The sequence below is a fragment of the Rhinolophus sinicus genome, linkage group LG03 (assembly GCF_036562045.2).
Source record: "Rhinolophus sinicus isolate RSC01 linkage group LG03, ASM3656204v1, whole genome shotgun sequence".
NCBI classification, from domain to species: Eukaryota; Metazoa; Chordata; class Mammalia; order Chiroptera; family Rhinolophidae; genus Rhinolophus; species Rhinolophus sinicus.
This window is the reverse complement of record NC_133753.1, coordinates 192,122,310-192,149,264: the sequence shown is the minus strand read 5'-3', so window position 1 is coordinate 192,149,264 and position 26,955 is coordinate 192,122,310. Positions and strand designations below refer to the sequence as shown.

Below are 26,955 nucleotides of genomic sequence, written 5' to 3'. Positions count from 1 at the left end.
TTTTCAATTGAGAGAGGTCAGTCAACTGTAGTCAAAACTCACTGAATTCTTTTCAGGTCTAACTTTGAAAACTATTCAAAGACAGCCAAATGGGCTGGTCCTCTTATCATTTTCTATGTAGATTAAGTGTGCAAACATTTCAAGCTCATAAAAGTGTTGAAAGATAACAGGAATTGATCAGAAAAGTGATGAGCCGTGCTTTCCACTCAAGGTAAGTGTTCTCCACATACATAGGCATTCCATGACGTCAGGAGGATGTAGCAGGACATTGCGGTTCAGGTCAGAAGACATGTAATTTCTAACTGAATACTTAGAAATAAAAACAGCCCTATATTACTTGTACATTTCATGTTTGCTACAACTCGATAGTTTGAGGGTTTATTCTTGTCTTGCTTTGTTTTATTTTCTTGTGTTTTGCTCATTTATTGAATTGAATGCACAAATTGTGCTACATCCATACAAGGGAATACTACTCACACACAAAAAGGAATGAACTATCAAAACCTGTAACAAGTAAAATTTAATAGTTCTTTGTAATGAAACACTTAGAGAATTAGCAATGAAAAGGAATGGCTTTAACTAGATAAAATGAATCTATAAAAATCTATATTAATCATAGAGTGATCAAGCATTCCTACTTGTAGATATATACTCAACAGAAATGCAAACATATATGTGGATAAAAACTTGTACATGAATGTTCATAGAAGCACTATTTATAATAGCTCAAAATAGGAAACAATCTAAATGACCAATAATTGATTAATGAATAAAGTGTGCTATATCCATACAGCAGAATCAAAAGAAATTAAGTTCTAATATCTAGTACAACATGGATGAACTTGCAAAATATTCTGCTAAGTAAAAGGAGACAATCATAAAAGACATCATATTGCATAATTCCATTTATATGCAATGTCTAGAACATTTCTATGGGGCTGGGAAGTTTGTGGAGCTTCTTTCTGGGGTAATGAAATATTCTAAAATTGACTGTGGCAATAGTTGCAAACCTGTATAAATATACGAAAACCATTAAATTTTATACTTTAAAGGAGTGAATTGAGTGGTATGTGAATTATATTTCAAAAAGTTGTTACTAAAAATAGTCCTACGGCAGTTGTTATAGTGATAAAAAGTAAAGAAATCCCGTTACATTAAAAAAAAAAATTTGCCTACTCTCCCCCACTTCTTACCAGTACAAAAAGAAAACAAAACAAAATGAAAGTTAAAAGATTTTCAGGGGCCGGCCCGCTGGCTCAGGCGGTTGGAGCTCCATGCTCCTAACTCCAATTTCGCACATGGGCCACTGGGCTCTCAACCACAAGGTTGCCAGTTCAATTCCTCAAGTCCCTCAAGGGATGGTGGGCTCCGCCCCCTGCAACTCAGATTGAACACAGCACATTGAGCTGAGCTGCCTTTTGGATGGCTCAGTTGGTTGGAGCGCATCCTCTCAACAACAGGGTTGCCGGTTTGACTCCCGCAAGGGATGGTGAGCTGTGTCCCCTGCAACTAGCAACGGCAACTGGACCTGGAGTTGAGCTGCGCCCTCCACAACTAAGACTGAAAGGACAACAACTTGAAGTGAACGGCACCCTCCACAGCTAAGATTGAAAGGACAACAACTTGTCTTGGAAAAAAGTCCTGGAAGTGCACACTGTTCCACAATAGAGTCCTGTTCCCCTTCCCCAATAAAATCTTAAAAAAAAAAAAAAAAAAAAAGATTTTCAAAGAAGACAAAAATACAGTAATCTTCACAGGTTACTCACTAGAAACGCTATAGGAATATACAAATTACAGAAGCAATGAAAGAGATTAGTAAGTTTAAAAAAGATTAGTAAGTATAAAAAAGAAATTCTTAGCAGATGCACCTTATAAAAAAGAGAACACTTGCAAGAGCAATAAATCTCTAAGGAGCCTACGAACAAACGAAACAAAGAACGGTGCAAGGCCTTTAAGAAGAAAGATATAAACTTCATAGAAAGACATTAAATAAAATGCACTGACATCAAGTTCCTGTAGGAAGACTCAAAATAATAAAGCTGTAATTCTCCTCTGATTTCCCAGAAGTAGACCACATATGTGAAAACTTGACACATGACATTATAGCTTATGGGACAACTGGCAATCTTTTCATCAGCTGGTATTGAGACAATCACTTATTTACATGGAAACGAAGAAAACTGAGTCTCTACCTTTTGCCAGGTCAAAAAGAATCAATTACAAATGACTTAAAGACTTTAACGTAAAAATATATAACTTTGCAATTATTAAATGAAAACATAGGAAATTGTTTTAACATTGTTCTTGTAGATAAGGTTTCTTAAACAAGATTCCAAACGCATGAATCCTAAAGAAAATAGACTGATCAACCTATCAACACTAAAATAAGAACTTCTGTTCATCAGTGGACACCTAAAGAAAATGAAAAAAACACTAACCGGGTAAATAGGGTTGTAATACATTCAGTTATCAGAAGATTAGTATCCGAATATATCAAGAATTAAAATAACTAAGAAAAAGGGAAACCACCGATAGAAAATGTACAAAAGACAAAAATAGGCATTTAATGGAAGAATAAAGCTGACTATTTGATAAATGTATAAAAAACTCTCTTCGTACAGAAGTCAGGGAGATGCAAACCCACCAGATTTGCAACAACAGCACCGACAAACACTTGGAAAATAGAAAGTTTGCTGAGTGTACGGAGCAATGGATTATCGATTACTAATGTAAATTTGCATGGCTACTTTGGCCTTATAAAGAGAAGCTGAAGCTGTTCAGATCCTACAAGCCAGCCATTGCTCTTCTGTGCACGCCCAAGAGACACACCTGCACACTCATCTTGGGAGTACTGCATAACCATGTCTCAAGCCATATGTTTCTAAAAGGAAAACCTGCAAATTCTGCAAATGTTCCTCTCAGGAGAAAAGATAAATGCATGTGGACATATTCACATGATGAAGTAGGCGGTATTAGCAAAAAAAAAAAAGCATGAAATACAAGCATCCATAGGAACATGGAAAAATCTGAAAAACATAGTTGAGTAAAAAAGAAAAAAAAAAAACATGTTGCAAAGAATATAATTATGTAAGATTCCAAAACGAGCCACCCAAATCGCATTTTGCATATTTGGAAGTGTACAGGTGGAAATATGAAATAATTCAAGGGAAAAAATAAACACAAAATCCAGGAGAGTTTATCTCTGACTTAAAGATAGAATGAGAGAAGGGCACAGAGTTTCCAACTACTGATAAAATTCTGTTTCCTCAGTAGGGCTGTCATATTTTTTTTAAACCATGCATATAAAAATACCACCTATTCTCCACTGTAAATGAGTACATCATATACTCTGTGTTAGCAATATGCAACTGTCTTAAAATACAAGATTCATTTCTGAAAATTATGTTTGCATAGCATAACCTTAATAAAAATCCTCTTTACTTCATTACTGAAGCCCTATTAATAAACGATAACATTTTAAAAATAGGCCATCGTATTTTAATAGAATACTTTTATTTGGAAGTTTCTTATTCAATCATTGTATCCAGTTAGCATCTCAGAGTTTTATTTGGTTTTGTATTTTTTTGACTGAAAATGAAGGAATTCTCCCTGGGAATAACAATGCAAGTTAAATCTTCTATGAAAAATGGTGAATTCAATCCCATGGCAGAAACACTGCCATCTCCTTTATATCTTATTTCTTAAAATTCCCTTATTTTGAAGTTTTTAGTATTTCTTTATAAACTTTCAAACATTTTATGGATCTTGATTTCTTCATTAGTTTATTATTCTTTTATTCTGACTCCATGAGTTGCACACGAAACTAAGTTCTGATGAATTTTCTCCCTCTGGAGTGCTAGTTCATTAGCCAAATATAATAAGTGTTTGAAATGGTCAGGTTTAAGCTTAAAATACACGTCTGTATGCCCACTCCAAAGGGTACATTAAATAGAATCGAGCTAATTTAATTCTCTCTCTTGAAGTTTGATCCCGCGTTTGCTGTGTCATTTTAGCATTAAGTGGTCGACCACGCATGTGAAGGTTAGCCTAATTATAACATTTTGGTATAGAGACTAAGGAGAGCAGTTTCAACAAGGGAAAAATGCTGTATCATCCCTATTAAGTCAAGTCACATGCTTAAGGCAGCGTTAAGACTGCAGGTACATGAGGGCAAGAAACTTGCTTTCCTCTTCCAGAGAGGTACTCCTAGTGTCTACCACATACACATAGTAGGTCCATGATCTATATGTGTTGAATGAATGAATGAATGAATGAATGAATGAGTGGATAAATGACATCTCATATTCCTTCCAGTCATAGGGGAGGATTTCACAAACCCATATTCCTACAGATTTGCCCTTGTTTTGTTGACTTGAGCAACCCATCCACAAGGCTATGGGTGATGCCTGTCTGAACTAGGAACCAGACAGGCAGACTTCAGCTTTTAGACACAAGTCCCAAAGGAACACCATTAGCTCCCACAATCCCTCAAGGACACTGAGGCTTTAAAAGAATGCTAACAATTGCAATGGTTAGGTAACACTGAGAGTTTTCTCTATTCCCACCTTCATCTCTTTGGCAAAAATCTTTTCCAGTACCAGGTTATAAAGGCATCAAATGAAATTAATTAATAGGACATAAATGCTCAAAATTACAGTGACCTTGAGGCAAAGACAATATTCATGGTGATGAGACAGTGTCCTAAACAGTGTGATGTTTTCGTGTATTATGGCTATATTACTACATACGTGTTACTTGCACACTAATTAAGGGCACCACTTTGCTGCACTCTTCCCTGGCAGAGAATGGCAACACTTAAAATAGCCTATCTTCAGGTAATTTGAGTTCATCGTAATCACCCACTAAATAAAAGAAAAAGGGGAAGGTATAAATAAATAATATCTCTCTGTGAAGATGAGGGCATCACCTACCTACTTGTGCATGTGACAAGTAAATTGTAACTGTAATAGTCATGGCAATTCGTTAATTAAGAAGAGGACCAACCCACATACTCATACATTGAGTATTTTCTCAGTGACGAACACTATATATTTTTAAAACACATTTGATCCTTACAACAAACTTCTAAATATTATTCTCCTCAATTTTCAGACAGATAAATGAAGTTTCTAGAGGATGAGATTTTTCCCAGTGTCACATAGCAAGCAATAAGTGGAACTGAGATTCAAACCCCAAACCCAGAGGTTCCAAACTCCATTATCCTATGCCACCCTGTGCTACCTCCTAAAAGTACAGTTTCAGTGGACATTTATAATGTGACAAGCAATATGTGAGTCCCAAAAGACAGAATGAAACTCTTTTACCTTAAGTGAGGAAAGTTGCAATAACAGTGAATTCTCAACAGGTGGATGCCAGCATTTACACATTAGAGAGTGAAAGTTAATTGCTAAATTTTGAGTAAAGTTGGCAGTCAATCCCTTGGATAGATCTGTTCAATAGAATCTTGCTGAGAGTTACATTCTCAAATAAGTGCCTAAGACTAAGCAACAATGTGTGACAATTTTTAAACTTCCTCAGCTCTTGAGGTACTAAACAAACAGATGTTTGAGAAGCCGGGCTCATGAATGGAGCTTTACTATCAACAAATTAGACAACATCTTTGCTGCCTGCTGCTAACACAGCAATCTTTTAAATCTGAAATTCTATGACAGTTCCTCCTGGATAAAAGAGAATTAGAACACATTCACCCACAGAAAGTTAAAGGCAAAGGTTCCTTGTTGAAAATGGGCAATGCTTGGGTAGATGCTAAGCTCACAGGGTGGACCTAGCCTGCTGAATGCTTAAATTCCTTTTTTTTTTTTTTTTTTAAATAAATCATTTTGCAATCTGACACTGTCTGTTTGGACAAGAGTGAGTCTCCCCAGACCCTCCCAATTCTAACTCTGAAGCCACTGTGTGCACTTGCAACCCTGGCTGAAGTTTTCTGACCTACCCCCTGGACAAGAGCTACGATCTCTGACTCGTGCTGCTGTCACCAGCGTCTGTAAGTTTCAATCCATTCTCCATGCAACTGGTGGAACCAAAGCTGATCTCATCACCCACTTGGGTAAAACCATCTTCCACATTCTATTACTCCCTCAACAAAACCCAAAGACTCGAGGTCTCTAGCCTGACCAATATGGTCGCCGACAGAACGGTCATGTCTGTTGACTTCCTTCCCCAGGGCCAGCCTACTTCATGGGCTCCCTATTCCAACCACACTGACTCCAAATTGACCCCTGCCTTTCTGACTTTGGAATCTGAGCAGCACCTTTACCCCATTTCATTCCCTGCCAATGCTGACATCCTCGACACACAATTATCCCTTTGTGAAACCATCCTAGCACCACGTCCTGTCTTTCATGTATTTTATCATGTTTCTCATGCTTAGATGACTCTCTCTGTATTTGATAGTAAACCCCTGGAGGCCATAATCACCTTTGAAGCACAAGGGGTGCTTACTAACACGTTGGGTCCTTAGAAGTACTTCATAAACATTTTCTTTTTTAATGGAACCAATAATTATTTCTTAAGGGACCACTCAATGTGATTTCTCAGTATGAAACACTGTTCCATTTCCTTACCTTTATCCCAGGATTTAACCAAACTATAAAAACATCTAGACCATCTGAGATAGTTTAAAACATACTTACGAACTTCTTACACACTGTGTTTTCCCAAATTTAAAGTCCATGCCTTGATCTAACTGGAGAGTCCCACCAAAAAAACTATTCACACACATATATAGATATTCATCGGTCTTCCTCTGAAGCATCAAATCTATTTGGATGCATCTTGCTATCCTCATTACTTAATTACTTTGACTTGTTGCTTAAGTTCAAATTATGTCCCCATAGTCAAACATTCAGATGTGACTTACTGCCTGTAATGGCAGGTTTGAATGAGACGAAAAGCACAAGAATAGAGAGTGGAAACAAACCTAGACACTCATGATTTCCTTTTTTGCTGGTGAGGAAACGGAGGCCCAGAAACCCCAAATAACTTGCCCCCAGTCACACCCTGAGTGAGCTGGTGCCAACGCCATGGTCACCTTACAGTATTCTTCCTGCTCTGATGTGAATTTTCTACATCAATAATTTGAACACACAATGTTTGTGGTGTCCAGCAAGCTGTCGTCATCCGAATGGGGACGACTGACATTCTTTCTTCTTAGTGAGTCAAATGCTCATTATTATTTTGTCCACTGAAATACCACTGGTTACCAATCCTCTGAAATAAGTATAAACAAACTAACAAATATAAATATAACTAACTGGGTAAAAGCTTCTGGACCCACAGCATCCGAGCAAAGTCTGCATGGGCATGGGGGACACACAAATGACTTCTTCAAAGACACCTCTACTTCTCATTATATGTATACATTTTACAACTGGAGAGAGTAATGAGCAGACATCTTTTGGTCAATGTATTCACTGCTTGCTGTTCTCTCTTTGAAAAATAACTATTCAAAGAGTCATTGGCTTCTATATCTTAATTTATTAAGCATTTCCTGGCATACATATGTCACCCCTGCAGTACTGCACATTTTTTTTACAACCACACGATATCGAAAGTTCCATCCCCAGCTCCAGCAGTGGGTCCAGAAACATATTAAGTTGCACTGTGTGAAAGGGAAACTGATTTGAGCTTTCTTCCATTTCATCGTGTCAATTTCTGTGTGGTTGTTAGTCTATGTTATGACGGACACAAACACGGTGCTATCCTGATACATCGTTTTAGCCCATGGTGAGATGAACTATTTTACAATCTTTTGTAGAAAAGTTAGGAAGGAGACTCCAATGAAAAAATTACCTGTATGTTTTCCAAGAATAAAAAAAAATGAATGTGATTTACTACTAACACTGGGCAAGATGGTTTGAGATGCTTTACCTACATTTCTCATTTAATCTTTATAAAATTATAGAAGAACAATATCCCCATTTATGTAGACGAGAAAAATGAAATTCAGAGAAATTAGCAAAGCTAGTCAATACCATAAAAATACAATATATTTAGTGCTAGTTTATGGAACTGCAAATTTCACCTTTCAGATCTATAAGTTTAAAAAATAATGCTATAAGGATGAGAGAAAATATGAAATAAAAATTTTCCGTTTTCTACCAATCAGAATACTAAATTTCAAAATATTAGAGTTACTTTTCCTAAAACATCTGTGTTACAATGCAAAATCTCTAAGTAAAATTTGGTGTATTGGTTATTGTTAGACGTAAAAGTAATATTAGTTTATTGATGTCATTTTGGAAAGAAGTCATGCTTCAAAATTGATACAAAAGTATTAAGATATAGTAGTTGAAATAAAACATATATCAAATGATTATAGGTATTAAGCATTCAACCCTTTTTAGGACCTACATCAAATCCTCAAGACAATTGACTATTCATTATCTCGCAGAAATCTAGAACGATGTATTTAATATGTGCTACGAAGAGAATGCTTCTGTCCTCCCAAAATTCACACGTCTAATGGCCAATGTGAGGGCATTAGGAGGTGGGGCTTCTGGGAGGTGTTCGGTCAGAAGGATGGAACACTCAGAAATGGGATTAGTGCCCTTATGAAAGAACCCCACAGTGCCCTCTGGCCCCTTCCACTATGTGAGCATACATTGCCAAGACTACGAATCAGGAAGCAAGCTCTCAACAGACATCAAAATTGCCTGCACCTTGACCTTGGACTTCCCAGCCTCCAGAAATGTGAGAAATAAATTTATGGTGTTTATAAGTCACCCAATCTATGGTATTCTTTTATAGCAGCCTTAACAGACTAAGACAATAGGATAACTAGTATTATATAGATAGAAGTATTAGTATAATTTGTCCATTGGCAATTTACAAGAGAATATTAACAGTTATTCCGAATGTATTTAAAAGCAATGATAATATATACTATTAATATTCTTTACCTCATTTGTGTAAAACCAAATCTCAGAAACATTCAGATAAAGAATTTCAAAATACTATACTCATTGGGGTAGGGGTGGGGTGGGGGAACAGAAACAGAAAATGCTTCTATTCCTAGAATGAAAATGGATGGGAGACATTTCAATGGTTATTTACAACACAACTCAAGAGAGCATTTAAGACTGAATAAGATATTTTAACATGTGTACTTGGGGGATAGATACTGGGGTTCAAAAGTCATTGTCTGGTCTCTAGCTGATGGATGTCAGAAATGTGGATTTCCATCTCTGAATCTTAGTGTTCTTATCTACAAAATGAAACAAGACTTAACTCATAGAGTTGCCTAGGAGTAAACAGCATGATCTGTATTAGCCAGTTAATATTGTGACAGAACTACAATAATTGCTCAACGTACTACATTGTAATTATTAAAACCCATCACTATTAGTACTAGTGTTATCACTATGGCCATCGTCTTCTTAAGATCAGAGTGAAAGTATGAGACTAGGTCAACCACCGTTCCACACATACAGACAGTACATCAAACCAACTGGATCTGGAATCCAGGGTACTATTTTAACATGGAAACTAACTAGAATGAAAAGTGCAATGTAATATTCTGACCTGGTTTGGCCAGAATAATATATACTATTTGATTTTTATTATTTATTATATAACATATGTATCATATATAGAAGATATATTCTGGACTAGAGAGAGATGGAAATATTTATAGATTAATAAAACTAGTGAATTTTCCAAAACAATAGCAATGAGAATAATAACAATAATAAAAGTACTATACACTCACTCATTCATTTAGTCATTCAGCATTGATTGAACAGTTATCATGTGCTGATCATTGCTTTGACATATACTTCTAGTTCCTTGAGGAATTAGAGGCTCCTGGTGGAGACAGCACCCACTTCTCATGGCTGAGAAGGCTCAGCAAAGTCTCCCTGTAAGTGAGGAGAGGGCAGCTGCTTCAATCTACATCGTAAATTTTGCTGCAGGATTAGGAAAGGACACTACAGTATTATAGAGATGGCTCAGCATCTAGGCAAGACGGGAAAGGCTCAGAGGGCTGACGACTGGGAGAGAAAAAGAAGGCTAGAGCACTAAGTGCTTCTGAGTTAAACAAGCAACAGCTGTGAATGTCGCTCCTCTTTCTAAAAGATAAAGAGATCTGCATGGGGACCTGCGCGCAAATATGATGGTGCTGGGAAGCCTGGAGCTGAAACTTGAGCACCAGAGAATATTCTAAAATATTCCTCCTCATTTACATAGGAGGCAAAAACTGTAATAGGAAATCCTATAAGAATCATCTCAGCATTAAAAGCAAGCTACAAAAAGAGAGAGAGAGAGAGAAAATGGGGAAAGATGGTCATACAAGGGTTAAGACAATAAGAACAGGGGTTCATGAAGGGACTTAAGAAACTCAAGAATATTTGTGAGGGAGGTTTTTTTGCTCTGGAATTGAGATTGGAAGGAAACAAGAAAAATGTTTTTCTTAAAAAGAAAACCGGCAATGCAGAAAACAATGCCAAAATATATCTGTCGTCCTTATATTTTGTTCTTTTTCCCCCGATTTTATAATGAAGCAGTCATTCTAAAAGACTTCAAAAATACTACTGGAATGTTAATTCTGAATACCAATTCAATAAACTAAATGTCTCGTTTAAATAAATCAGTATGACTTTGTTGAAAGAGTCATAATTTAGCCACATGAGAAATGGTCATAGGAACCAACAGCTATTCTCTAATTTTAAAGTTAAAAATTATTTAATGGAAAAAAAATCCCAAAATAAATCAACTAAAAGTAATTCAAAAGCCATCTTTTAAAAAAAAATGTTTTTCTACTGGCAAACATGTATTCACTGGTGATAGGATCTCGAATTCTACGACTACGAGTGATTTTTAACCCTTGGCGAGATAACTGTGTTTACAAATGTGTGTATGTGTAGAAAAGCTACATAAAAATTATTTTAAAAATTAAAAGTAATTATTTTATTATATAAGATAGTTGGTTTCCAAAATGAAATATTTTGGCAAATCTATTCCTTCTTTATTTAAAAAGAATAAGTGTCACTATCTAATTGTTTAAGTATCATATCCTACGAGATAATTAAAAAACGCTCAAAATGTCTGACTATATGGGAAACCATTATATTCATATATGACTTTTTTCCCTTAAGAAAGTTGTGATCATGCTTTTAGATATATACATTTCATTCTAACATAAAGTAAATGACCACTTGACTTGGGCTTCTTTACCACTAACTAATTTAACCAGAAATCAGCATTTTCTGTAAATTCTTATCTGTAAAATAAGCCTGAGTTCTTTGCAGATGTGGAAAAGATGTGTAGACTGTTTATAGAATTGTTGGCATTTGGACTCCCAGAAGTTAGCTAATCAAGAGAATGACCTTTGATAACATTTATAACATTAATTCCTTTTGTATCCCACTCTAGAAAATATGGCAGATTTTCATGTGACAATGTGTTTTCAAGAAACTCAATAGTTCATCTATGGGAAAGAAAGAGCATCTTCTCATGTGGAGCAAGCAATTATATATATATAACATTTTGTCTTTTTAAATATGTGTAACTCCAGTCAGAGTCTTGGGTATCTACATTATAAAAATGGTGAGGCTAAAAATGGTTGCTTGATTTAGTTGTCCTTATGTTGCATTAAGCAATGACTCCTGTCCACATCCAAATACTTCCACTTCTTAGAATCAAAACTACAGGTTATTTTAATCTGTGAACCCAAAGGCATGAGGATATGCAGGAAAAACAAAATTTTTAAACTTTTGAATGGAATACAGAGGGTTACAGAATCAAATTTATTTTCTCTAAACAACTTCCATAATTCAGCTTGCTCTAATGTATCTCTAATACAACCAACTGAAAAGCATTGTATTCGTTTTCTATTACTGCATAACGGAATAGCTTAAAACAACAATTTTTTTTTTTTTTTTTTTTTTTTTAAGCTAACAGTGTTGTGCGTTTCGTAAAGGCATAGCATAAATGGGTGGGTTCCCTGTTCAGGGTCTTTTAAGGTTATTATCAGCGTTTCTGCTGGGCTACTTTCCTTTCTGGAGGTTCTGGGGAATAATGTACTTCCAGATTCAGTCAGCCTGTGAGATTAATTCAGTTCCTTATGGTTGTAGAACTGAGGTCCTCTTCTCCTTGCTGGCTGCAAATGGGGGATCATTCTGAGTCTCCAGAAGCTACGTGTACCGCAACCCACACAGCCCCCTCTACCTTTAAAGCCAGCAAGGGGGAATTTAGTATGTGTAAAATCTCTGTAGAACGACGTTCTTTGTCTCTGAGCTCTACACCATCATCATCATCACCAGCAGCGACATCCAGTCTTCCAAGAGTGGTCTAACTGTGATTAGAATTCAGTTTCTCTCCCATTATGTTCCTGGCCCATGGAGATCAAGGGGCGTGGGAAGACATCGATTTTGGTGTCCTGAACTTTTCAGGAGCACTTAAGAAAACCCACACATCCTTTGACTGAAGGTTAAAACATTCTGTGGCAGGGAACTCCTAGACGGGTCATCAGCGTCTCATCCCCAAAACGTTGTTACGTTCTAACGACTCACAAGGAAGGGACACCTGGCCCAGTCTGGACTGGTCGAGAAGGCATTCAGAAGAGTGTGAGCTCTCAGCCAAGTGTCTGGTTCCATAGGAGGAGGGGCCCAGGCAAAGCGGGGAAAAGTTCTAGATGCAAAGGACCATTGGGTCACAGTCCCAGAGATGGGAAACAGGGGTGTATTTATGGAATTGCCAAAGTAGGCAAGGTCCGTCACAGACATGGTTCTGATTTCTGGATTAAGCAGACCAATCTCACCACATAGAGGACAGATTTGTGCAGACCGCAGGCAGAGGGATGAGTCAGAATGCCGTACAGGGGTCTGCGGAGAGCATGACAGGGGCATGGGCAAGGGTAGGTTCTCGGACCATGGGATGTACAAAAACCGTGCAAAGCCCAAGCCGGGGAGAAGACTGGAAGGCTCATAGGGCTACCAGACCAAGACCTCCTTGACTAGACTTGGCCTGAGGGGTGGGCATGAGCCAAGGAATGGCAACAGGCCACAGGTGGGCAGTGGGCTATGAGCAAGAGGGATTTCTTTGATGATGACCCTAAATAAAGGGCATAGCCTGGTTAAATAATGTTCCTGCCTCAGGTCTGGATGGTTCTGAGGAATCCAGGACAAGGTATGGAACCAAACTAGTTGTAGGACAGCTCGGAAAGGTTTGGCCTGGAAACAGGAAGGAAATAAGAAAGATGGTGAACTGCAGCTGCAACGAGAAAAGCAGTGATTCCTCTGTACAAGAACGGTAACAGTCAGACCACCACTAAATGATCCGAATTCCGGAAGCTACAATACACATTCAGGCGTTTAGAAAAGTGTGTGAAGCGTTTAAGAAGTCACAGTGGTCATACGTGCAGTTGCTAGATACTTGGATGCAGAAGCTGATACGCTGCAGCAACAGAAATCCCAGCTCCTCTCTTCTCCAAATTCTCAGTGCTCTCATTTATGGTCTGCTTGACTATTATACAGTTCACTTTTAGAAATGCATGCTAATAACATTTTTTTTCAATATGTGACTACCAAGAAAGAGGTCTCAGGAATCAGCTGCAGCTATTTCTTATTACCAATAAAGGCAGAGGAAAACCAAACTATATTTATCAGTCATTTTCACCATTTATATAAAAAGTCTGAAAAATACTCGACTTTGCTTCATTTCCTCTAAAAAACTCTCTCACCCTGCCTAACATCCTAAATTATCTAAATTACCATAGACTTCTTTACCTGTTCTCCTTTTTCAAAAATTGTTTATATTCTATTAGTTTTTATGTTTAAATATCCTTTTGATGTGCTACCTAGATTAGTCTGTCACCCTTAATAAAGACTTGAATTTTCAAAGGTGCATTTCTGAAGCTGAGCAAACTAGGTTATGTGAGAAGCAAAAAACAAAACAAAACAAAAAACACAATAAAAAACAGTGGATGTTATGTATTGGATTTTCTCCAGTGAAATATCAGTAAATTGCTTGTATTATTCAAATGAAGATTCACATATTAGAGATTTCCAAAATACAAAATAATTAAGCTTGATGGAGACTGCTATTATAGAGGTATATGGCAAGGGGAAATAATTAGGCAATGTCGCCTGTACTTCACATTATTATTTAATACACATTTAACACAGAATCATTAATTATGTGTCATGAGCTGTGAACTAGGGATACAAGATACAGTGTTAAGAACCAAACACTATCATCGGATGATTTTTCTATCTACTTTCGTAGCTCACTGATCTGTTCAAGACACTTTGGACTTACCGTGTTTACCCGAAAATAAGACCTAGCTGGATCATCAGTGCTAATGCGTCTTTTGGAGCAAAAATTAATATAAGACCCAGTTTTATTTTACTATAATATAATACCAGGCATAATATAATATCATATCATATCATATCATATCATATAATACGAGGTATAATACCAGGTATAATATAATACCAGATATAATATAATAATATAATATAATATAAGACTGGGTCTTATATTAAGTTTTGCTCCAAAAGATCCTTTAGAACTAATGGTCCGGCTACGTCTTATTTTCAGGGAAGCACGGTATAAAAATAAATTGACTCAATCAAATCAGATGTGGAAGGAGGAAAGCTTTCTGAGACTTTAAAAGGTAATCTCATAGATGCAACATCAGTAACGTAGCCAGTCCTATGATAACTAAACTGGTTTCTTTGACTTTCAGGAACGATATGGTCTCTCTCTCTGTTGAACTTCTCCTCTGTTCACACAGATTCCTCCACGAGCACACAATCCACATGGCTACCATCCCCTCGTGCCAACCATTAGATGTCACAGATTTGGGGTCACTTATTTCAGATTCTCAAGAGTAAGAGCCCAATCCATATCTTATTGGCCAGTCATTGGACGAATCACCATTGGGTCAAATATCCATTTCTGATCCAATGAGAAGCTGGGAATTGAGGCCCAAGACATAACACGGTCCCCGAGACCTGCTCCTACCAAGGACTTGCAGTGGACAAAAAAAAATGTACAGCATCCTAAAATATCACACAGAAAGATTTCATATATGAACTGAAAACAGGGAAATGATTGGTCAAAAAGCAAAATAGATGTCAATTCCGTGTTGTTTATGAACCTAAAAAAACCCAACTAGCTTAGCTTTTGAGGTGTTCAACAATAACAAAAATTTCTTCAAATATGTACATGAAGTAATACAAAATACACCCTTCTAAATATTATGTTTTACCTTCATTGGACTCTCCACCTTCAACCAGTCAACCTTCTAAACACAATTTCAAGTGGACTCAATTCACTTTTCCTTTTTCTTGTCCATTCTGATTCCATTAATTTGGGTGTTCAGACAAGTTAGTGATGAGTTTAAGAGATAACAGTTTAGCTACTTGCAGCTTCTTATAGCCGAGGTACTTGGAGACAGAAGTGGATATGTTTCCACATACTCCAAACAAGTCGTTGTAATTGAAAAAGATATTGCATCCAAGTAACCTAGCCTAACAATAAAGTTGCCATGATTTCTGTTTAAAGGTTTGCCACTGTTCCACAAAGAAAAGAACAATGTTAAAAGACGAATGTAATGGTAGGGTTCCTCCAAAAGGAAACATTCCAATCACAACTTTACTCTTATAATAAATATTTTAAAGTGATGGATGCAATGATCATTCTTTTGTGGCAGCAAGTAAGCTAAAGGTCCACCAAATCCTGCTTCCTGAGCAGATAGGCTGTGGACCCCTGGTTTAGGAATCCCTGCCCTACTCCCATCATAAGAGGCCATGTGACTGGTTCTCACCAATGGACTGTGAGTGTCATGATGCATTTGATGGTGCAATTGACAATGAGGCCACAGGGGATAGCAGGGTTCTCGAGAGAGAAGTTGGGTGCTTACTGCATGGAGGGGAAGCATGCAAGTAGCCCCCTAACTAGCATATGCCATTTCTATCTGTTGCATGAGTAAGAAACAAACTACTAATGTGTTAAGTCAGTGTAATGTTGCAGTTTATTTGCAACAGTAACTATCATTTTCTCGATTAAGACAGTTCCCCAAACATGTAGTGGCAAAAGCACAACATAGAACAAGATGACAGGAAAGTACAATGCATTTCTGAGAAGTGGAAGTTGTCTCACACAGCTTTATGTTTCTTTCACACCCACACACCCACACTTCATACACACATTCACGCACACATACTTCCATTTTTAAATATGAAAACATGGTTCTAAAGTGGATAGTTTATTCTGTGGTCAAGGGACGGTATTTTGCTTTGTTTTTAAACATTTCATAATCTCAAACCAACCTCTAATTGAACAATCAGTCTATCTATTCTATCTATGGATTTGGAACATTTTTACACATGGGAATCACATGTGTGGTTGATACACGAGGAGCAATTTTAGAATTTAGCATCAGATATTAGCAAACATTATAAGATACACGAAAACACTCTCTCTTTCATTTCCAAAACCTGCAACTCTGGATCATTTAGAAAAAAAGAACCAAATTGGAGACCATGATATGGCATCTCCTGCTTGCCAGCAAGTTGACTGACTGTAGAAGCCGCCTTTGTATAAAATTATACATAATTTACATTCGGGACAGGCACTAATTGTGTTAACAGTTTGAAGTACAAATCAGGCCATTCCGGACACCTCCTGAGCATCGTAAATCAGATTGGTTACAATTCCTTTCCAACATCTGACATCCAACATCGAATGTTCTAGTTCCACGGCCAGGTTTGGAAGGAGAAGATAAACAGCACCGTTTCCTCCCCCTGGCGGTGCCAAGCACAGCAGGGAGGGCAGGGCCCACATACCTGATACTGCTCATGCTGCCGGTCTCGGACCCCAGCTTGCATCGCTCCAGCTGGCTCGCTACGATCTGGCGTTCTGCCTCCAGCTCTCGGGTCAGTCTCTCAAACTGTAATTCCTGGAAAAAAAAACAAACAAAAAAACACCCAGAAGATTAATTCTATCATCTCTATGAGAAGTGGAATTCCAATCAAAATGACAGGATGGTCGAGGGGCACATCTGATTTCCCTATGTGTCAAGCTTGAGAAGCGAGGGACATTGCGGTGGAATCCAAGAGGGGTGTGAAGTCCAGACAGACCTGAGGGTATGTCACAGTCCTGGGACCTACCCGCTGCAGGGCTGTGTGTCACTCATGGAATCTAAATACCGGTTTCATCATCTACCGTTATAAAATGGGTTTACAATACTTATTTCAGAAGGTTGAGGAGGACTAAAGGAAATATTTTCCATGAAAAATTAGTCTGTGGTACGTTTGGAAGATGGCCAGCACCCAACAGATATTAACACGCTTGTCCAAAAGTATAAAATTTAATAAAGACATAATTCATTCTTGTATCATTTCGAGGATTGTGTTTATTCCCTACTGGTCTTTCAGCTGCCTCTAGATACTAATTTGGTCCTCATGCTATTTATATAGCGTAGACTGGAGAAAATAATGTTTAAAAATATGCGTCTTTATGCTTCACATTTTAGTAAAACAGCAATGAAACGGATTCTCTGCACTCTAGTTACTAAGGGAATAACCTTTAAATTTTTCTGTCACCTTTAAAAACAGCCAATTAAACCAATAAAGAATGTTTCTACACAGTGGCCTGAAATCCACTGTTAAAGGATTAATTTTAATGAAAAATGATTCAATCAGTACGCCAAGGATCTTAGCTGTTCCAACTACTAGATTTTTGCACCATAATTTGGTCTTTATATTTTACTTCCCCTTACACCTAAGTTTTTAAATAAATATAATTATATCCAATCGTGTGTTTTAACTAAAAAATTCAGGAAACATTTTTACAATGTCACAGTTAGCTTTTTTTCTTTTTTTAAACTATCTTCAGAGTTATCTTTGGGGAATGGAAAAACAAGAATGCTGAAAAATGCTGAAATATGAGTTGAGGTCAGTTTTGGAAAATGAAATCTCCCAACATTGCAAGGATTTGTCTTCCCAGAAAAGATGAGTTAATTTTACTTGCTAACCTGGGACACTCTTGGGTGAGACCTTTGAAAAGTAGGATCGAGTGTGTCCTCTACATGTATTAAAAATACCCTTGCTCTTTCCCATGTGAGCAGATTTTTTTTTTTTTTTTTTAATGTTGACATTATTTAGGGCGTCTAAGCAAGCGTGAGCTCAACGTTTCCCTTCAGGGGACTAAAGCTGATGGACTATGTTGTGGTTTGAGATCAAACTTTTATTCTTTTATATTCTGAAGGACAGCAAACACTATTTGTAAGAAATGCATACCAAGACCTCTGCTGAACATATTGTGTACAGGTAAGGCTCCCTTCTCTCTTCAGGTGCTACTGCTTTCAGCAGGCAGTTCCTCTCCACAAAAACTGCAAATTCTAGAAGATTTTTCATTTCCAAGCTTTATACTGTGTTTTATTTTCAATCTATCTATACAACAAGAAACCAACTCATACCTTTCAGTTGATCACAACTTAAAAACCTAATACCTGCAGATTATACAAAAATCCTCACAGGTACATGGATATTCATTATTTGTGTTATGTAAAGGACTTAAACTTGCTGCATGTCTGCATATGTTACAACAGTCCAATATGGTGAGACCATGCAGCAATGTGAGTCAGAATTCATGATCCTTCTTGGGTTCGTTCGGGCTAGCATTTTGGGTGTGTTGGCTGAACACTGTGTGGCCTCACTGTAATTTTTCTTCACTTCAGTCTCATGGGAGGGAGATGACAGGAGACATGTTTTCATTCACAAGTTGCCTTTCCAGCACAATTCCCAGAGCTCCTCGTCCTTTTGTGTAGACCTGTATTTCCATCTGGCATCATTTTCCTTCTGTCGGAAAGACTTCATTTAATATGTCTCCTAATATGGTTCTTTGGGTGATGAATCCTTTCAATTTTCCACTTGCCTCCTGAGAGTCTTTATTTTGCCCTCATTTTTGAAAGACATTTTTGCTCCACTGCCCTCACACTTGCATTGTTTCTGACCCCAAATCCACGGTATTTCGTATCTCTGTCTCTTTGTACATAGTGTCTTTTTTCTCTGACTCTCTTAAGATTTTCTCTTTATCACTGGTGCTGAACAACTTGATTTTCACATTCTTAGGGGTGGTTTTCTTCATGTTTCTTATGCTTGGTGTTCATTGGGCTTCTTCGATTTGTCGATTTATAATTTCCTTCAAATCTTGAAAAGTTTCCCCCATTAATTCTTCAAAAAATGTTTTTTTCTCTTACCTACTATCTGCTCTTCTTCAGTGACAATGAAGTGTATATGAATACACTTGGAATTGTCTCACAGCTTATGGATTCTTCTCCCGTTAAAAAAAAATATTTTTTTTTCTCTTCGCGTTTCATTTCAGATAGTTTCTATTGGTGTCTTAGAGTTGACCAATCTTTTTTTTTTTGCAATGTCTAATTCCTTCAATCCCACTGAGTTTATTTTTACTCAGACATGATGAATCAAACACCTCCAGAAGTTTCATTTGGGCCTTCTTTATGTCTTCCAGGTCTCCACTGAACTTTTTGAACATATGGAATACATATATAAAAACTGTTTTAATGTCCGATTAGTTAATTCTAGCATCTGTGTCTGTTTCAACTGATTGATTTTTCTCCCTAGTAGGGACCCTATGTCTACTTCTCCACACGTGCTATGACCTTTGAATATAAACCATTTGGAATTTTCCCTTACTGTGTTCTGGGCATCTTCATATTCCGACAAATATTTAACGCTCTCTTCTGAGCACAGTTAAGTTACATGGAAGCAGTATGATACATATGAGTCTTACATTTATTTGTTAGGGGTAACAGAACGGCATTTAGTATAGAGCTAATTACACTGCCTATGCAGACCCCCGTGAATGATGGGGTTTCCCAGCGTGGCTAGTGGGTTCAGGCACACACTCCCAGTCCTGGTGAAAGCATCCGGTGCTATTTCCTCCCATCCTTTCAGATGGTTCTTGGCCTGCCCCCTGGTGTTTTCCTTACATACACAGGCTGCTTAGTTCTCCGCTGAATAGTAGACGGTGACCCTTTGCAGATCTCAAGGGTTCTCTTTTGAAGCAGCAATTCCCTTTCTTCTATTTTGCCCAGCAAATGCTAGCCACCTTTACCTTCCTGGACTATCAGTGTTCTCTCCCCAACTTAGGGAGTCCTCTGGGCTCTGCCTGGGTCCCCCTTTTCTACTGCCTTGGGGAAACTCAGTCAAAGCAGTAAGCTGGGGCAATTGTAGGGCTCACCTGATTTGTTCCACGGCTCTTAGGAATTACTGCCCCTCATTGCCTACAGTTCAGTGTCTTGAAAACTGGTGTTTCATATTTTTTGTCTGTATGACTTTTTGTTGTAATTTCAGGTGGAAGGCATTTTCAGGTCCTGTTACTCTGTCTTTGCCGAAAGCTAGAAGGTTTTTAAGAATTAGCAATGTTTCCCCCATGCTTGATTTTTAAATGCATGTTTTCCACCGTATTTAAAAATTCACACTAAATGAACTACTAAACAGCTGGGCACTTAAGTTTTTACACCAAAATAATAATAGTAACAATAATACACTCTAAAAAAAATAGAGGCACTTTTGGGTTGTTTCTTTTATTTGCCTGATGACTTTTTAATTGAATTGACATTTTCTTTATTAAGGAAATTGAATCAGTTTGTTGCCTTTTAAAAATGCCCATTCAATAAATGTGTCCTTTGCCATCGCATACATGAAACAAGTCAGTAATTAAGGGAATTGTCCCTCTGTGCTTCACTAAGGAGTGCATAGTAAATGTCAGTCCTCAAGAAGCAAGGAAATTTCTCTTCTTCACCTAAAATTGTCTACTTTATTAACATAATAACACAAGATATAATAAAATTGGGTGCTAAAATGTTTATCGAGCACTTACTATTGAGTGCTTAATTACTAGGACAGTGTATACGGCAGAACCTTTTCCTGCTGGGCTGCTTGCTGTGTCAGGTATTGAGAGTGGTCCTGGCACATAATAGGTGCTTAATAAATAGCTGTTAAGTAAATGTAAGTGCACTGAGCTACTGTAAGTGCTTTGCATGTATTATCTTGTGTAAACACGAAACTATTTCCTAGCGCCTGTTTTTTCCTCATTTTACTAAAATGTTAAAGTAATTAAGGTGAAAAGGATTAGCTTTAACCAGAAGAGAAATTCTTCTTTCAAAAGCAAGAAAGAGGATGAGCTCAAGGATGACGTCTTAGGAGATCTCGACAAGGAGAAGGGGGCTGTTGAAGGAACTAATTAATATTAGATGAACTAAATGTTCCCAACACTTTTAATTCTTTTCTTTTAGAGACCACGGCGGTCCATCAATGTAGAGGACACACGATGCCAATGTAAGCTGTCATTCATGTTCACAATAAGACTCATTATTTCAATACACTGATGTCTATGAACTCTGGAGACCGGCTCCTGAAGCGCCTTACTGCACTGTCACTCAGACTACTGTCATCACTGCCTCCCTTACCCCCATCCAAGGGCCTGCGGCTCAGAAGGAGGGCTGTTTGCACCACAGCACAGTATTGGGGTTGGGAACTCCAAGAACTTCAGGGGACCCTGGTGTGACATTGTGCTTGGAATTGATAACGGACATTCGAACTGGTAACCAGAAGAGCTGAAACTGCTGTTCTCCAACTTGGGGTACTCCTGTGACCTTATGGCCTCAAGAGTGTTGTCTGGGACACCGTCACAACAGTGAACGAGCTTCCCTTCTACTGGGGACACTTAAACTGCAGTGTGGGTGAGAAATGGCATTTCTCCAGTTCTAACTTGTCTGATGTTTGGATGGAAGAAAGGCCTCCCAGGACTGAATAATTTCCTGGATTTCTTAGCGACGTTGAGGTGGAGGAGCACTCAAGAAGGGATGTTCCGAATAAGGCCAGGTGGGTACCTAAGAAATCCACTGGAAACATAAAAGTATGGGAATATATTCAGAAAAACTTGTAATACTGGTTGTAAGTGAATATGTGATATTATATTATTTCAGTGAAGGTGAGACTAAAAAAAAGATGAGAAAAAGAGTGAAGAAAGATTTTTGAAAGTTATCTGGATTTGGTAGGTAGAAGGATAAAGGGAAGCCAGCAAAATAAATAGAACAATAATCACGGGGCAGAAGACACCAGTAGGACTTTCTCCTGGGCAGTTTCAGTGGAGAAGTAGTAATACCAATCAGGCTATCAAATGTGACATGATACGAAAAGCACAGGAAACAAACACACAAATAGGACTCCATGGAACTGAAAAGCCTCCTTTCCTTTCAGCAAAGGAAACAGCCAACAGAGTGAAAAGGCAACCTATGGAATGGGAGGAAATGTTTAAAGTAATTAATTTCCAAAATACATAAGAAACTTATACAATTCCATAGTGAGTAACACCACCACCACCACCAACAACAAGAAAATGCGCAAAGTACTTGAATAAACTTTTCTCCAAAGAAGATATACAAGTGGTCAACAGGTATAGAAAAAGATGCTCAACATCACTAATCATCAAGGAAATGGAAATCAAAACCACAATGAGCTATCACCTCACACCTGTTAGGATGGCTATCATCGAAAACCAAGACAGGAAGTAAACATTGATGGATTGGCTTTGTTTCTGTCCAATTGTTTGGGGTCTCCAGACAACCATGTCAGCTGCAGCTGTGGATGCAGTTAATACTGCCCCCCTGCTGGGGTCCAAAGAAATGAGTTTGGAGAAAACAAAGAAGATGACCAGAAAGGATGGAGAAAGAACTAGAAGAACAGCGAAAACTGGGTAATGTTCCTGCAGAAGTTGATGAAGAAGGAAGCGACATCAACAATCGTATCCCTCAGTGTATTTCTTCAGTGCTATGGTATATCAATACATCAAAAAGACCTACTTTAAAGCACTCGAGACCACAGCGGCAGTAAGTACAGCTTATCTGGAGAATGAATGGTACACGAGGGGTTTGAAAGAGGATTCTATAACTACTAAGGACTGCAAAGGAGCATGGGAAAATTGTGGGGCCATGACACATACAAAGAAAGACTGCTTTGAGGGACCTAAGCGAGCTGGAGCAAAATTTCCAGGAACTGATATCACTCCAGATGAACATGTCCAACCTCAGCCAGTGTTTGATGATGACGGGAAGAGGGATCGGAGGAATGGCTGCAATCCAGAGGAACACATGAATGTTCTCGAAGAATATGCTAAAGTTGATCTGGCAAAACAAATGCTGAAAGCCCAGAAGCACCGAGAAGAATTAGCCTCAGCAAAATCAGTGGAACAGTTTAATTCTCTAAAACACCAGTGGGGAGAAGAGGAACCAAATTCTCAGAAGGAAGAAGATCACAGCAGTGAAGACAAGGATACAGATAAATATGCAGATGATACTGACATACTGGACAGAACTTTGACTTTAAGAGACAGGTTACTGTTCGGAATCTCAGGATTCGAGAAGCTATTACAAAATATTTGCAGAATTTAGATCCAAATTCTGCTTACTCTGATCCCAAAACTAGAGCGATGAGAGAATCCCTGAGCCAGTGCAGGAAAGAATGTAGACGAAGTGAGCTATGCGGGAGATAACTTTGTTTGATGTAGGGGTGACACCACTTCAATGTCTCAGATACAGTTGTTTGCATGGGAATCCTATGACAAGGGATCTGAAGTTCATCTGCAGGCCAGTCTTACAAAACTAGAGCTATGGTAGAAGTCCTTCAAGGTCAAAAAGAAAAACTTCAAAGAACAGCAGAAAGAAAGCATCCTGGAAAATATGGCGGCCAAGAACATGTGGGTGCCCCTCCACCTGAACTGCTTTTAGCTCAGATGGAAGATTGTGTGGAGCGCTCACATGCTTCTCTGGGGACCTTACTGGAAAGAAGGCCAACGGGGATACAAATGCTGTCACTCTTTGTTCAAGTCTTCCTACTGTACTGGAGAAGATGGGAAGGAGAGCGCTAATTCAGAGGAATGTATTGTAAAAAATAACTGGAGAAGAATCTGTGCAAATACCTCAAACCCTCATGGAGATGCATCAGGAATAATTAAAAGAGGAGAAAAAGAAGCAGCAGCAGTAACAGAAGAGCAGGTTAGGTGATGACAAGGAAACATGAAACACTGAAAAAGGCGCCAAACAAGGAGGCACACCTTCATTGTGTCAAGGAACTCATGCAGATTGATGAGGAAGCAACCGTGTAATGGCACACATGAAACTAGTGAACCCACTGAGGAGAAATGGAGGCCTAGGGAATGAAACGTCAGATGACCCCATGGCCTCTTTCCTTGGACAGGAGTGACTAGTAACAGACGGTCACCCAAGATAAACACAGTGAGGTTCTATTCTTCCCAGCTTCTTGCTGATGACTGTAGGTGGAAAAATCAGTGTCCACTCATCTCACTGCCTGACTTTAGTAAAGCTTCCAGAAGTCTTAAAAAAATCCCAAAAGATAACAAGTTTGGCCAGGATGTGGAGAAACCGGAAACCTTGTGCAATGGTGCTGGAAATGTAAAATGGCGCAATCAATGTGGAAAACTGTGTGGAGATTCCTTAAAAAATTAACACTGGAACTACCACATGACCCAGCAATTGCATTCCTTGGTAAATATCCAAAAGAATTGAAATCAGGGTCTAGATGAGATGTCTGTACCCCCATGTTCACTGCAGCATTATTCACAATAGACAAGACATTTTCAGCCAAGTATTTAAGATACCCAACAGACAACTGGATGAATAAACACACACACACACACACACACACACACACACACACACACACAGATGTTATATTATTCAGCCTTAGAAAAGAAGGAAATTGTATACTTGTGACAACATGGATGGATCTTGAGAGTGTAATGCTGAGCGAAATAAGTCAGACAGAAAAAGCAGAGAACCATGTGATTTCACTGATATGTGGTATATAAACCAAAAACAACAAAAGAACAAGACAAACAAATGAGAAACAGAAACTCATAGACACAGACAATAGTTTAGTGGTTACCAGAGGGTATGTCTCTTCTGTTTGAATTTCCTCTTCTTTCTTTCAAATCAGTGCTTGTCTGATCATTATATATAGATATTATATACACACATATATAATGGTACATATATATATATATATATAATGGTACATATATATATATATATATATATATATATATACACACACACATATATATATATATATATATATACATATATATAATAAGTAAATAAATATATAAAATTTTGTATATAACAGCCATTATATCTCCGACGGCAGAAGGGAAAGTATTCTCATTTCAGTTTTTGAATCAAATTGTACATGCACAAATTGAAATGGGTCAACTAGTTCTCAAGTTTATTTGACAACAGCAGCACACCCTACCTTCCCATTTTCTCTTCTTCAGAGGCCAGTGCTTTTAACTCCATTTTCTGATGTGCGTTTTCATATCTGTATTAACTTTCTAATATTATCGTTCCTTGACTTTTTAGTTGTAGGCCTCATCCACTGAATTTCCCCCATGGAACATGAGGATTTAGCTCTATGTCCCCACCTTCTATCGTGCATGTACAGATTTCCCATCTTCCCCTGTCTCTCCCGTATAGTTAAGCTGTAATTTTAGGTAGAACAGTACTATGATGAACAGGCTTCGTAGGATGCTTTCTGAACATCCATATACAACATTTTGTTTTCCCGAAGTGAATAGCTTGCCTTTTAAAAATTATTGTTCACTTGTTCAGTTGTTTATATACTAATCATGAATCCAAACAAAAACCCTCTATTTGAATACATTTCTCTCAGTCTCATCAAACACTGGAAATACATCAATTTCATCTATTGAGGAAATCTCTTCTGGTGCCTCCCAATCTGCTCTGATCTGGCCTCTTTGCATGGTTTCCATCCTGTCCTGGGACCTCCCTTCCCCTCCATGCTCCTCTGTCCCTCTTTTATGTGGCTTTCCTCTTTCCTGGACCTGCTGCCTTCTTTGTCTTTCAACATTGTTTTCTTTTCTGGTGAAAAATGTCTTTTCAGAGACAGAGTGAATGGGGGGCAGTTTTTTGAGGCCCTGCGTGTCTGATACGATTTTCTTCCACTCTCACACAGTTCTAGGGCTGAGTGTCGAGGGCGAGAATTCTAGGTTGGAAATAAACTCCCTCAGAGCTTTGAGATACTGCTTTGAGATCTTTTGCCTTCCAGTGTTACTGTTGAAAAGTGTGAACCATTCTGAGCTTTTATGATATTTGTATGAAATCTGCTTTTACTTTCTCCTAGAAAACTTGGTTGTGTCTTGTTGTGGACCCCAGTGTTCTAAAACTCAATTGTGATGTGCCTTGATATAAATCTATTTTTAGACATTTCTGGACATTTAGTGGGACCTTCCAATATAGAAATTTATGCTGTTCAATCCTAGGCAATTCTATCATAAAGAAAATTTATGCTTTTCTCCCCTTTCTTTTAAAATTTTTTCTTGCTGTTGTTTTTATTTTAACTCATCATTCAGGTGTGAAAATCTACGTCAGTTCTCTAAGTTTCTTCTTTTAATCATTTTTCTCTTCTAGTTTTCAATCTCTTTACCTTTTGCTTTACTTTCTGGAAAGTTTCCTCCATTTAATCATATAGGTCTCTAACAAGTCTTTTATTGCTGTTTTTCTTTTAATTTCTAAGACCTGTTTTTCTTTTTTCCTCTGAATATTTCTTTTAGTTATTTAGTTAGTTATTTTGTGGATGTGAAATCATCTCTTTTCTCCCTCAAATGATATTAATGCTTATGTTTCCTTCTCTTAGCGTAGTTTCTATTTTGTAATGATTTGATTTGTTTTCGAATCTATCTTTCGTGTTACAGGCTTTTAAAAACATCTCAGGTTCCCGGGCAGTCTGCTCCTGTTTGAGTGGGGGGCGGGGGGGTTGGAGAGAGGTCAGACTCTTGACATGAGTGGGGCTTCTTAGCTGCACTCGACAGGAGAAGCACTAGGTGTGTTCATGCAGAACTGCCAGAGAACATTCTCCTCAG

General features: G+C 38.0%; 1 protein-coding gene and 1 pseudogene across 3 annotated transcripts in view; one reads left to right on the top strand and one right to left on the bottom strand.

Moving 5' to 3' along the window:
- The window catches only part of CTNND2 (catenin delta 2), an 826,448-nt gene that overhangs the window by 510,360 nt on the left and 289,133 nt on the right, over positions 1 to 26,955 (bottom strand). For all 3 annotated transcript variants that reach the window (XM_074329072.1, XM_074329071.1, XM_074329073.1), the window contains one exon: positions 16,815 to 16,927. In XM_074329072.1, the coding sequence (XP_074185173.1) occupies positions 16,815 to 16,927 (113 nt within the window). The remainder of the gene's footprint in view (positions 1 to 16,814; positions 16,928 to 26,955) is intronic.
- Positions 22,628 to 24,260, top strand: LOC109454875 (pre-mRNA-splicing factor SLU7; annotated as a pseudogene).